Source organism: Lepidochelys kempii, chromosome 2, assembly GCF_965140285.1.
Source record: "Lepidochelys kempii isolate rLepKem1 chromosome 2, rLepKem1.hap1, whole genome shotgun sequence".
In the NCBI taxonomy this organism is placed as follows: domain Eukaryota; kingdom Metazoa; phylum Chordata; order Testudines; family Cheloniidae; genus Lepidochelys; species Lepidochelys kempii.
This window is the reverse complement of record NC_136381.1, coordinates 82,803,765-82,817,108: the sequence shown is the minus strand read 5'-3', so window position 1 is coordinate 82,817,108 and position 13,344 is coordinate 82,803,765. Positions and strand designations below refer to the sequence as shown.

Genomic DNA, 13,344 nt, shown 5'->3' with positions numbered 1-13,344 from the left:
AGGTATTTTATAAGAAGCGATCGATGTTTCAGAAAAAAGTAACTTATCAAGCTGTGCCAAAAGCATTCCTTATAAATTTGGTTGTAGTCAAGGCTTTACATATCACCTATAAAGAATAAAACATTTATGGAGATATTTAGATCCAGTATGTTTATTCTGTTAATTTTTACCTTCTATTTCTCGAACTCTGAATTCAGGCATACAGCTCCTGACCACCTATATTACATTTTTTCATTCTTTCAAATAATAATACTTAGCTTTAAAGTATGAGAGTCTCAGGCAAAAGTGACGTGAACTTTATGCAACCCTCCCTATTCTGTCTTTATGACAGAATTTTATATCAGGACCCTTCAGTTACAGTTGTAGCTCTGCATTACATTAGCCAAAGCCCTAAGGAGCAGAGGACTGGACAGGGCCCTTTTTGGAGCCCCATTAGTACCATAGTCAGATGCCACTGTTAAGCAACACTATATGCTCTCATATGTATCGCTCCCAGAGGCTAATGATGCACTTCTTTGTACTCCCAACCTCCGAAATGTTATAGCATCAGACAAGCCCTCTAACAAAAAGACAGTGATGAACAGTACTTTTATATTAGAAGCTGAAAACAGTCCCTTTATTTTTCTAGTTACTCTAACAGCCACAAAAGAATACATCTTATATTTTCAAGCTTTTAATATTTTTTTGCCATTTTCCTATTTAACACTTTCTCTTGTATTTCCAATGGTGCAAAAATGAATGTAGTTGTTTAAGAACCTATATGGTTATTTAAGAAAAAGTTTCTAGCCCTTATGCATTCTTCCAAAAGCAAACAGAAGGCAAACTGGAAGGAAATATTCTATCACAGCCTTCAAACAAAGGGGTCTGCTGCTTTTCCTGCACCTCATAGCATTGTCAGCAATAGTAGACAAATTAACAAAATTCTGGTTAGTTCCACTGCTGCTATTAAGAGTCCCCAAGTTGTCAAGAATTGTTACTACTCATGCTGCTCAGGAAACCTATAAGTACCAACCAGAAAACCATGGAAGAAAAGTGGATACCAAAACCCTCCTCCAGGGGGAGAGAGGTTAAGGTCCAACCTGAGACACTTACTAACCCAAGCCCAATATGAAACATGGAGCTTCTGAGAAGATGACAGGGACAACACCTGGACAGAAAACCTGGAACTAGCAAGTAATGGGGCCTCTCACCAGGAAGTTGCTCCTGAGCCATGTTAGTACAGCCTCTCACCATTGATTTTCAAATCTACATCTGACTAGTATGTTTAAGTTCTCCAACAAGCAGGCTTCTGTTACTCTTTAGGCACAGTCTTATTATGCAAAGATATATTTTTTTCTACATCCACTTAAGTAACGATCACTCAGGAAAAAGTGTTTTTTCAGTTAGTTAAGGCAGAACAATCTCAGATAATTTTACAGTATTGTTCTGGGTAACAATTCTGGGCACTGAAAGATACTTTTAGGTCTTCAGTCAACTTAAAATTTTTAAATTTTAAATAAATATTCAACTACCATTGGTTTCCAATATCAGACTGCTATAACAGTTCAAGTTTTTTTTGCATCAACAAGCTGACAGCAAAGTATTTCTATAGCCCCATGACAAAACTGTCACTGCAACCTCAAAGATCTATAAAACTAAAACAAGTTAAGGCCAGAAAGGAACATTAGATCATCTAGTTTTACCTTCCATATAATATAGGCCATTGGAATTTCCTTCATTTATTGAGACAAATAACTGTTTGTTTGGCTAAAGCATATCTTCCAGTTTATTAGAAAATATAAAAGTTTGTGTCAGGTCCCAATTTACGTTTTCTAATTAAGTTAGAATTTTTCAGACTGTGAAAACAAGCTTCCCACTCTATCAAGTTTAAAAATGATTTATTAAAAAGTCAGTCCGTCAGGCTAACCAACTGATCTCTATTTAAGCAAATTCTAGCTTCTCTACTTTAATCCAGCAATTCGTTGGCTCTATATTGCCCACTGACTTTGATGGAATCTGCCTCCACACACAAGTTGCAGGATTGGGTCCCCAACCTCTGGAACAGAATTTAGAATCCAGATTGTGAATATAATTATTTATAAGATTGTTAGCACTTCTCCCAATTAACTCCATAATTTAAAAAAAAAAAAAATCAAGTAGTTTCTGACGACACAGATGACAGAAGCAGCTATGTGGACAAGATTTACCTCCAAGACTTTCATCTTTCCTTACACTAACCAGTAGGGAAGCTATGATTCCTGCTAGTAAGAAATTTGACTATCAAGTGCCATACCACACAAGCTTATGTATAGATCCTTGCATTAGCTTGTAAAAAACTATTTTGTTTGCTAATAAATGTAACCTACAGGCCTGTTACACCATCACAAAGTGTTCAAATGTTGATCTGCATAAGGTAAGCAGTATGCCCTTTGCACTGTCTGTGGCATTTTTAAAGGCTAGTCATAGTGGTCTTGATTTTTTTCCCAGCAATACATAGAGCAGAGAGAAGTCCACTGCCACTTCTGTTCCCCAGATGAGTTACATGGAGGAGAGATTTATCAGTGGAGACAAAGAGCATCCAATTCAAGTGCCACCCTCCTCCACACACAGCTGCTGCGGTTTAACTCCTCCCTTCGGTCTGATTTCAGTCGAGCAGCACGAGGAGCTTTCTGGACATGCAGACAGGGCCCAGTCTCTGCCCCGAGGAGTTGGCAGTCTAAGACCTTGCAGACGTTGGAGGAAGCGGGAGAGTGGATAAGGGCTGACAGCTGTAGGTTGATCAACGGTCCTGGCTCAGGACAGTGAGGGAAAACACCCGCCTCCCTCACAGCTGGCTGCGGGCTGTGGGTCGGATTCAGCGGGGTCGGGGCCCAAGCTACGGGACAAGGGACTGGAGTCACCCGCCGCTGACACGGAAATCATTCGCGGCCTGCAGACTTTGCACCCCGCCCCCAGGGGGACACCCCACGGCGGAGGGCGCAAAGCCCGGTCCAGGGCCCCGAGCCTCAGCGACTCCCAGTAACAGCCGGGGCGTCTCCTCATACTCCGCAGACGCGCCGCGGGGGAGCGGCCGTTTGGGGCCGAGGGGGTCGCGCGCCAGGGGCATCTTCCTTCCCCCACCACAGTCACTGCGCCTGGGAACCAGAGGAGGCAGCAGCAGCAGCCGGGACGTAGGCGCTGGGGGAAGTGGCGCGATCACGAAGGAAGGGACCGCGGCCGCCCAGCCTCTGGCGGGGAGGCCGGGCTGGCGCCCCGCGGTCACTTACCTCAGCGAGTCTCCTCCGGTGCGCGCTCGCGGCACGAGCCGCTCTCTCCTGGCTGTTCTGGGGAGCGGGGGCAGGGGGGCGCGAGCTCGAGGGGGGACGGGGACAGAGAAGCTCGCGCAGGCTGGGTGAGTGGCGCGAGGTCACTGTCGCTCGCGCACCTTTCCCATATCACCCAGAAGCCTGCAGCCTCTCTGGAGAGCAGAAGCAAGTGGATGGAATCTCTTCACATCCGGGCACCGAGACAACGCTGCCACTGCCCCGCCCCGATTTATGACGGTTCCCAGTCTGCGACGCTTTGTTGTTGTTTCTCTCTGATCCCGAATCCGGAAACCGCTTCCCGGCACAACGTAACTTCCGTCGGTGGCTGTTAGATGCGAGTCCTACTACTGCTAACGAGACGGCTCCGGAACTGGAAGGCGGGAAGGGAGGGCTGGGTGTAGTCAGAGCGGCCCCTGGCGGCCGGAACGGGGACCGACCCAGTTCCCTGTCTGCTTTGGGGCTGTCTGAGGGAGGGTTTTGTCTGACAGAGGCAGCTATTACTCCCACCCCTTGTCCCGATTTTTCACACTTGCTGTCTGGTCACCCTAGTGCCAACTGCCCTTCTCATAACAGAAACGGACACATCCAAGGATGTTAAAAGGCAGCAATACTAATTCACTTCGCAACTCCTTTTCCCCTTTACACTGGCAGAAGCCTCCCCCATGATTCGTGGCCATGCCTTCCAGTCAATGGCACCCACTTGTAGCTCTGGGACTTCCAGTCCTGTCCTCTTTACACTTCTTTTGGAAGAGCCTTTCTAGCCTAACCTCGGTCCCCGGCGCCCTTTTTTGCTGTCCTCTTGCCAATTTTTGTTGGATATATTCCTGGAGATTTCGTCACATGTAGGGCCACCCCGAACTATTCTGGGGCCCTATGCAGCCCCCTCCCCACACACAGGGGGTTGGTGGGGCCGCAGACCTCTGTGGGGGGGGGGGGGCAGGGCTGCCTTGGGGGGCCTGGGGGAACTGCCCCCCAGCAGTCACCGGAGGCACGGCTGCGGCCAGTTTGCTGCACTTCCCACCGCTGGTGAGTGCAGGCCCAGCCCTGCAGCCGTCCTTGGGGTGGGAAGAGGCGGGGCAGGGGCAGAGCAGGATGGGGGCTTTGGGGAAGGGGTGGAGTGGGGGCGGGGCTGAGGTGGAGCAGGGGCGGAAAGAGGCGGGGTGTGTGGGGCAGGGGCTGGAGTAGTACGCAGCTCTGCAGGGCACCAGGAAATTTGGTGTCCCGAATTTCCTGGTGCCCTATGCAACTGCTTAATTTTCGTATGGGTAAGGACGGCCCTGATCACATGACATAGAACTCCAGGCTGGTCCTGAAGGGTTGGCAATTCTAGTCCTCTTCCTCCTGTGCTTTCTGTGCTGGGTGTTCTCCAGTTCTTATCACATGGGCAGCCTGCCTCAAACATGCCATCTGCAGTCTATCACTGAGAGCCTCACATTCATCTTCCCCCTAATATATTACATATGCACTGTGTCTCCCCTCCGCTTGCCTGCCATTCTCCTTAGTGTGTTACTTTCTTCCACCTATTTCTCCTTTTCTTCCATCTCTATAAGACTCGACAATTAGGCAACAGTAACATTTTGTTTACATTTATTTCTCGTAATAAAGTACTTTCCAAACAGAAGAGATGGTACAAGTCTTGCCCCAAGGAGTTTATAATCTAAAGACAGTCAAAAAAGGTGGGTAGGGAGGAAAAGGGACAACATACACACAATTAAATGATATTCATTTCAATTATATGTACTATATATGACATGTAAATTATTCCCAAATTACTATTCCAGTTTGTCATTGCCATTCAGCAAATTTTCTATCAGCAAAGTAATAAGAAGAAAATGAATCAAAGGAAACTTTTTCTTAAATATACATACAGCACATGATTAACATCTGGAGTTCATAAATGTGATATCACTGAGGTCAAGAGCTTCCTAGGAGAAAATAAAGATTATCTGTATAAATATATAATGAGAACATCTACAACCTGCATTAGAAGGAAATTAAAAAGTTAGAAGAGAGATAAAACCTCATGTTCCAGGACTTGTGCCAACCTATATCTTCTCTTAAGGGCAGGCTATGATAGAAGTTGTTCATTTCAGACTTTCTGCCACCTTCTGTTGAAGTATCTTGTTTTGGACACTGTAATGGAGACTAAACTAGTGATTTCATGTATCTTTCCCAGACTTTCAGCACTTATTCTCTGGGTATAGAATGGAATTTCTAAGAATTTCCATATAAATCTGTGCGTTTATTAGTAATATTTTAAATGGGCATTTTGAGTATATTTTTATTAATGTGTTTAACCCCTCTAACAAATGGCTTTCTATAATATTTCAAACTCAGGATATTCTATAGTTTATCTATATTCCTCAGCTATCACATTTGTACAGTATACTGTTTGGGAAGAAAATTGCTGAATAGAGTTAGCAGTATAGTGGTGTTTTACTCTTTGTAAATCCTAATTTGTCATTTTAGTGACATTGAAATGAAGATTCTACCTTATTTTGTAAGATCCTCTTTCCATGTACGCTTCAGTGAAGCACAATTTGTCCTGGACTGATGGATATTTTCAGTAGCTGCAGTTTTTTAAAATAGCTGATAGCAGGAAATGTTATTTATAACTCCCTATAGAGGTTTCAGAGTAACAGCCGTGTTTGTCTGTATTCGCAAAAAGAAAAGGAGTACTTGTGGAACCTTAGAGACTAACCAATTTACTTGAGCATAAGTTTTCATGAGCTACAGCTCACTTCATCGGACGAAGGTATAGAGATTCTATCCTATAGAGGTTCTCCTTTAACTCACCATAATCCAATGTGACTTTACAACTAAAGTACATGTACCAACATGTGCTCTGCTTCAGTGTTACAATAACCTAGAAGATAGCTTCCAAAAGCAGGATACTGTAATCATTTGGGAGCTTGTAAACCTCCTGGAAAATATTAGAAGCATCTCTGCATACTTCATGTTAAGAATGTAAATTCACAGATATATTTTCCCTTCATTTTATTGTTAACATGAAGTATGCGGAGACGATAACATCATCATGGTGAATGTAAGAAAATAATTTCTTTTACGATATAATGGGAACCGCTACAGAATATACCATTGCTGTTATATATTAAATCCAAAAGTTTGAATAAAACACTTATTGGAAAAAATATTAACAAATTTGCAACTTGTGTGTAAGGCAACAGCATTCTGAAGATGTGTAAAAATACTAGAGTTTTTCAGTTCAGTTTGCAGGTCTGGTTTGTATTCAGGAATACATGGTGTTCAGGAATTTGTTAACACAGAGAAGTGTGGTGATTTAGACCAGCAATACTATGAAGAGTTATATGTCACTTTACCTGCATATCAATCTATTCAGGTAGCTGTCACATTGGTAGAGTGCCCACTGTCCACAGCTGAGCCAAAAAGGGGAGGGGGGAAGCCCCTCTTCACTCAAAAAACCAGAAGAATTAACAAACAATATAATTCATATGTAGATCTCTACTTTCCTCAAGGAGCTCTCCCTGTGACTGAGTCTCCCATGCAAAGTACCAGCTTCATAACTCCAACCCCCGCTAAGGATAAGTGGTCTCCTCTTTTATATCCTGTTCCTTCCTAATTATTAGCTATAGCTGGAGGGCTATCTCTCTGGGCTTGACCCTGCTTGCTGGTGTTAGGGGTGCAGGGCCAATTTAAGTCACTGTTTCAGAAAAGATCATTAATCCCTTCTTGCCCTGGCTTGGTGTAAAGTTTGTACATTCTGGGCTGGATTCTGTGCTTTGCTATTTTTGTTTGTTTATCGATTTTTGGTTTCTTATTAATTCTACATATACAGTTAGTGTCGGACTGCTTTGGCTCAGAAGTGAGCTTTGCATTATGTTCTTAAGATGGCTAGGCTTGAGCTCATTATGTTGTCCTTCACTGAGACAGGATGGGTCATGAATCATAGAATTGTAGGACTGGAAGGGACCGCCAGAGGTCATGTAGGCCAATCCCCTATACTCATGGCAGGACAAAGTATTATCTAGACCAGAGAATGGTCTCTGAGTTAGCAAAGGCCTTATAGATGTTAAAAATAGAAATTTGCATTGATCCTAGAAACAAACTATAAACGAGTAGAAGTTGCAGCTCACTTGTGTGATGTGTTTGAGAGGATAGTTTTGTTTAAGAGGTTGCAAGCATACAATCAAGAATTTCCATGTTGCCCTACGATCAACCCCACATAGATTTACCACAATCTAATCTGTAGGTGATAAATCCATAAATTGTGCTTAGGTCCTTGATGAAGGAGAAAGAGAACAGATTCCTGGCAAACCTGTACCTCCAAAATGTCTCACCACTGTGTCAATCTAAATTTAGCGAAGCATAAAATAAGAACCTGAAAGTTCATACTGCTTTGATAAGTGGAGGGCAGATACAAGAGGTCAGTGTCTGGGGAGCTTGTGGAAGTGTTACGCAGGTCAGTGGTACTTTTTAATTGACTATATGGAAGGCTACAGTGAGGTTAAGTGCTGATATTAGGCTTCTATTCATAACCACATCATCCATCAGTGCTACTATAGCGATTCTCATGCCATTTGACTTTGGGAAAGGTTCAGGATAGTGATACAGATTAGGTTGTTAAAGCTGATTGGCACTAGTCTGCTCCAATCAATTTCATTATCCTTCATTATTATTATTATTCATTATGAAAAAGAAATGACTGCACAAAAGTTCAGTATTTATAAAGGTATGGAAGGGTCTTCAGGAAATGTGTCAATGTCGATATATTTAGGTTAAGGTTTAATTCCTGCACATGCTTACACACATGTTCAGATTTAAACATGTGAGTTGTCACACTGATTTCAAACAACTACAGGATCAGGGCCTAAGTGATATGAGGCAAAGAAAGGAAGGATCTGCCATTGATCAATCTCCCATTGATTATGTGATTTACAGTTGCACTATAAGAAATTTCCTTAGTAAATGTCTTTTAAAAAGGTTTAACACAGAGCTACGTACAACACAATTATGCAAATATAACATGAAGAGCGTTGATTCCATAATTTACTTATTGGTTAAGTAACATGTTGGAGCCATGTTTGTATGTGCACAAACCTTGTGTTCTGAAAATCGATATGAGCACACATAAGGCTTCTAAAAATCATTCATATAGTAACATGTGCACTTTCATTTGGCTTCTACATTTCATTTTTCTTGTGTTGGCGCTATAAGGGTGTTGGATCATATTAAAGAAGTTCTGTATTAAAATCACAAATGAGTTTGATTACTAATTAAGAGGTCTCTTGGTTTTTGGTACTGTTTCTCTCCCTCTATGTGTGAAACTTGCAAGCTGTTAATTGTGTTAGTACATTCTAAGACAGAGTCTGTTCTCAAAGCAATTCACACAGAGAGAGACTCAAAGCAATACTCTGTAACAACAGAAACAGCACTCAGAGACTCTCTGCCCTTTTGTTGTATTAACAATTGTGATTAAAATAGAGATAGAGGATGTATGTGGATGGATGCTTGGTGTGGATAATAACTGAATGATCAGGGAGGTGCCAGCCTAAGAATCCAGTGTCCATCGGCTGAAGAAGGCGTCAAGTGGAAATAACCAGAGGACCCTTGGAGGGCAGCCTGGAATCTACCCAACAGCCTCAAGAATGGGAGAACCAAAGAACAAGATAACATCTAGCAGCACGGAGCCGTCAGGAACGTGCTATCTGCTGATTGATTCAGCAACAGCATGATGAAGCAATTCCCATAGACTGGCATAGGAAGAAATTCCTATAAAAATGGACTCTAGAAAGTGAGAACTTCGGGGTCTGATTCTGCAAACCAACTTCCAGGAGCATCAGATGTGCATCTGACAAGGCCTTGCTTCCTCCTCATGTCCAGGCCACCTGGCCAGTGGCTTGGCATGATCAACTCTAAGGCTGGTAACTATGATAGCAACCTTGCAGAACCTGTGTATGTGTGTTTGTATGAATGAATGTGTGAATAAATATGAGATTGAATGGAATGTTATAGCTATAACCAACTGCTTACTATGATTCTTTCTGTATTCACAATAAATGTGGTATTTTGCCTTTTCCCCTTTAATAAGAGCCTGCTGGTTTTTATTTTATTGGTATAACAAAAGAAGTTAATGAATAGGCTCATAATCTTCAGTAAGCACTAGATTCGGACCTTGCAGCAGTCTCAGGGCTGCTCTAAATTATGCGCAGCTGCCTTTTCCCTCCTGCCCAAAAACTATGCCAGAAACTGGGAAGGAGATGGTATAGAGCCACAAGCAGGTGGTGAAGCCAGCTTTATAGCCCTTGTGCCAGAAGAATTGTGCAAGAGGACCATAGTAGCTCCAAGGATTTGTCAGAGCATCAACAAAACAAGGAAACTGACTATATACAAAGTGCTGTCACGTGCACAAAGCAAGAAAACTGAAAAAAAATAGATTTCCCTCTGCCACCATCTCTTTCAGTTACTCATTTTAGGTATTACTTGGGACAATAGCAGAGACAAAGTTTTAGATGGAAATGTGGTTTTAAAGTTGACAGTGTCATAATCTCCTGACTTTCTAATGTATATTTTTTTAAAACTCATATATTCTTGTAGGTAATATACACATAAATTATAGAATTATGCAATTTGTTATTTGCCACCTTTACATGGAATATGTATTACATATATAACACTACACAGGATTACATAAATTAGGAAATACAAAATGTGTTGGTTTAAAATTACATAGTTTATTACATTTCAACAGAACCTTTGGTAATACATAAATACTACAAATTAGGTAACAATGTTAAAAATAAACATGTAAGACAAATATGGTATTGGCATTATAAATAAACAACAACATTAATTAATTAATTAAAACCGGCCCTAAATCTGAATATTTTTTCACAGGGTAAAACAGCAAATGAAATTATCAGTCTAATACTGCTGCAGTCCATGCTTAAACCTAAAGATTACTTTGACGAATCAGGCCTGTTTTGTATTGCTTCTATTTTCATATTTCAGTATTTTTCTCATCAATGCCCTTAGAAATGGGTCAACTTGTAACATACTTTAAAATATCATAAATGTGATTTTTGAGAGTTAGTTACTAAAACTGTTATATTGCAAGTCATCTAAATTGAATCTCCTAAAAATGAACTGTCTTAAATTAAACTCCTGAGGAATTATAACCTGTTTGCTTAATGGTTTTGGTTAAGTGCAATAGAGTGCTGTTTTATTTAAGGTCATTCTTGATAAGGCATATTAAAAAACTACAAAAGTGACAATGTAATATTTATTTCTTGCTACAAAATTTTAGGCAAAAAGTATTTTTTTCACATAGTAATGGATTTCATCCAATTGCTGGCTTATTTGCTGTATACACAGTAATTAAAATTTGTGCACTAAGCTGAGCTGCTCTTGTCAGACCATGCCACTGTGCTGAAACAGTGGGCTGGCCAAGATGCCTCAGAAGAGCTACATGCTGCATATTTTGTTTCCATGCTCAAACACAGCCTGCACAAACTGCTTGAAGACTCTGTCCATGTAAGTGCATTTCCTTGGCCACATTCCTTCTAGAAAACCAATATGGCCTCCATAAGAAGTAAGAACCAAAGCAACATTCGGATTTTGTTTGGCAGTTTCTATGGGTATAGCTAAAAGAAAAGAAAAGTATAGTAAGTCCCCCATCTTATTATTTATCTCTAGTAAATACCATGCATTCTAATCATACAACAGAAATACAGAAAAGGGTATTGCAGGATTGGGATGTTAAGATGTCAAAAGATACCTCACTTTGAATCATTACTCACATCATTTGTGCAAATTTCTAGATGATGCACTGATTGATCCTCTTCTCACGCACACTGATGCAAAATAAATGTAACTGAAGTCAATGCAGATTTACAATGGTGTAAAAACAGTGTAAGTGAGAGGAGAATCAGGTCCATAGCTTTACATATGTGCTTCAATACTTGGCAACAGAAAATGATGGATTAACAATGAATAGTCCTCGTTCTTGTTAGATTAGGTATGAACCCTGAAGTCATTTTAACATTTTGTATTTAATATATTTCTGTAAATAGTATTGTAAGAATTTGTTTACTTTGGGAATCTGAGTTCAGTGCTTATCAGAGTGAAAGGCCAACAGCTATAGATAGCGAGATGTTCAATGTACTTATACAGCTACGTCAATGCTCAGCATCAGTACAGGGTTATTAATACCATCATTATTATGTATTATTTGTATTACAGTAGCACCTAAAGGCCTCAACCAAGATTTGGGCCCCAGCCAAGGTTTGGGTTCCATTGTACTTTGATCTCAATGGGAGTTAGGTGCCTAAATATTTTTGAGGATCTGGGCTCTAGCAAGAGACAGTGCCTGCACAAAAAAGCTTACAATGTAGACAGGCAAAGAGTGGGACGGGAAAGAGGCACACACAGTGACTTCCCCAAGGTCACACACCAGGTTAGTGGCCCTCTCTAAGTTAGCGAATGCTAGTAAATGAGTTACTCAGAATTAGATCAGCTGTCTAAAATTAGACTCTAAACTGTGCAATGATTTGGGCATATGCATATATAGAGATTACAATGAATGATTTTTGATTTCAGTGAATTCAGATAGTCAAAAGTATTCAGAGGTGAATGGCTAGTACATTGATCCACTGGGTCACCTATTGCAGAACCCTTGATAAAAGAAAAATAAAGGTAAATTAAAATCAGATTAACAATATAGAAAGCACATGTATTCACAAAATGACAGATAAATGCAACTGTCTGACTATTCTCATACGGAATAACTATCTGACATGACATGTCGTTACTGCAACTTAATGGAATTCTTCATACTCAGGGTGGAGTGATTAGTTATTTAAAGGAGTTGCCATTGAAAAATGAGTAACAGAGGTTTAATGTGTGTTAAATGTGTTTATTTTTTACATAGCAAAAGGCCCTGATATACGCTAAGGGCAGAAGCCTTAAAAAACTGCAGTTTTCAAATATTATGCTTTTTTTGCAGGAATGGAAAAAATAAAACTAAAAAAAATTGTGATTAGGTTCTACAAAAAAACAATTTGCATTATGTTTTGACGGAAATAAGTAAGTAGAATTAAACTAAATTCAATAATAAATTCACATAATGCAATAGTCTGACACACAGGGCCACTGATGCCTGCTATTGAAGGGTTAACTACTCTTTTGTGACACAAAGGCCTATTGATGCCAGAGTGCAAAAGGGTCACTACTCTGTGTCAGCAAATCCTATCAGGCCTAGTAAACTCACTACACCCAACACACTACTTTCATATAAGACACCAAAATGTGTCTTACAAAGTCTCAAATAAAAGCTGATAACACACTGGCCATTAATTCATTGTGAAATGTATGTACTGACACTATATAAGGAATTGTGTATATATACTGAAATTATTTTTAAAGTCTGTAACAAGGCAGAGCAGACAAACAGGTCTTCTGCCAGAAAAAGCATGTCTCTTCACCTATCCCTGTCTCTGATGTAAATTAAGCATTGTAAAACAATGGAAGCCCCATCTGCATGTAGAGCTAACAGGAAAAACAGGTTGATTGGGGGATGTGAAACCAACTGCGTCGGGGAGCACACTGGAGAACAAGCAACAGGGGAGAAGAGTCTTATCTGGGGATGCACTTCCAAAGGGGCATGTCAAAGATTTACTGCACTATTCAAGGAAGGAAAAAGGCCCCTTTTCCGATCCTTCACTGAGGGAGCAAAAAAGATATTGCTTTTCACATTCATGAAAATTGGATGCTGGCCATGTGGACTAGTGATGCTGGGAGGTTGCTTTAGGTGAGAAATTGCTTTAGACAAGGATTTTAGACTGTTAGAGTTAACTTTGGACTCTAAGAAACATGTTATTCCTTTTGCTTTACATGTAACTTGTTGACTTTGCTCACTGTGTCTTACATCTTAGTCTTTGTAAATAAACATATTTGTTTCACTATAAGTAGATTCCAGTGCTGTGTTTTTTAAGGGACCTGATCCTTAGTTGTGTCAGTCAACCTGTGTGACAATATATTTGTGGGAGTGTCCAGTGACAGGGGATGTAGTGGGACTCTGACA

At 40.8% G+C, this 13,344-nt stretch overlaps 2 protein-coding genes across 6 annotated transcripts in view; both read right to left on the bottom strand.

Moving 5' to 3' along the window:
• ESCO1 (establishment of sister chromatid cohesion N-acetyltransferase 1) overlaps positions 1 to 3,588 on the bottom strand; it is a 65,884-nt gene extending 62,296 nt beyond the window's left edge. The window contains exons 1-2 of one of the 3 annotated variants that reach the window (XM_073331416.2): positions 3,246 to 3,588; positions 1 to 2,854 (exon numbers count right to left, since the gene is read on the bottom strand). The gene's annotated coding sequence lies outside the window, so the exon portion shown is untranslated. The remainder of the gene's footprint in view (positions 2,855 to 3,245) is intronic. The other 2 variants (XM_073331415.2, XM_073331414.2) reach the window with 2 other exon arrangements.
• Positions 3,589 to 10,091: 6,503 nt separating this feature from the next.
• The window catches only part of ABHD3 (abhydrolase domain containing 3, phospholipase), a 31,703-nt gene continuing 28,450 nt past the window's right edge, over positions 10,092 to 13,344 (bottom strand). For 2 of the 3 annotated variants that reach the window (XM_073329428.2, XM_073329429.2), the window contains one exon: positions 10,092 to 10,906. In XM_073329428.2, coding sequence (XP_073185529.2) covers positions 10,728 to 10,906 — 179 coding nt within the window. In that variant the 3' untranslated portion in view covers positions 10,092 to 10,727. Of the gene's footprint in view, positions 10,907 to 11,062; positions 11,937 to 13,344 lie in introns of all 3 variants that reach the window. The other variant, XR_012156988.2, reaches the window with a different exon arrangement.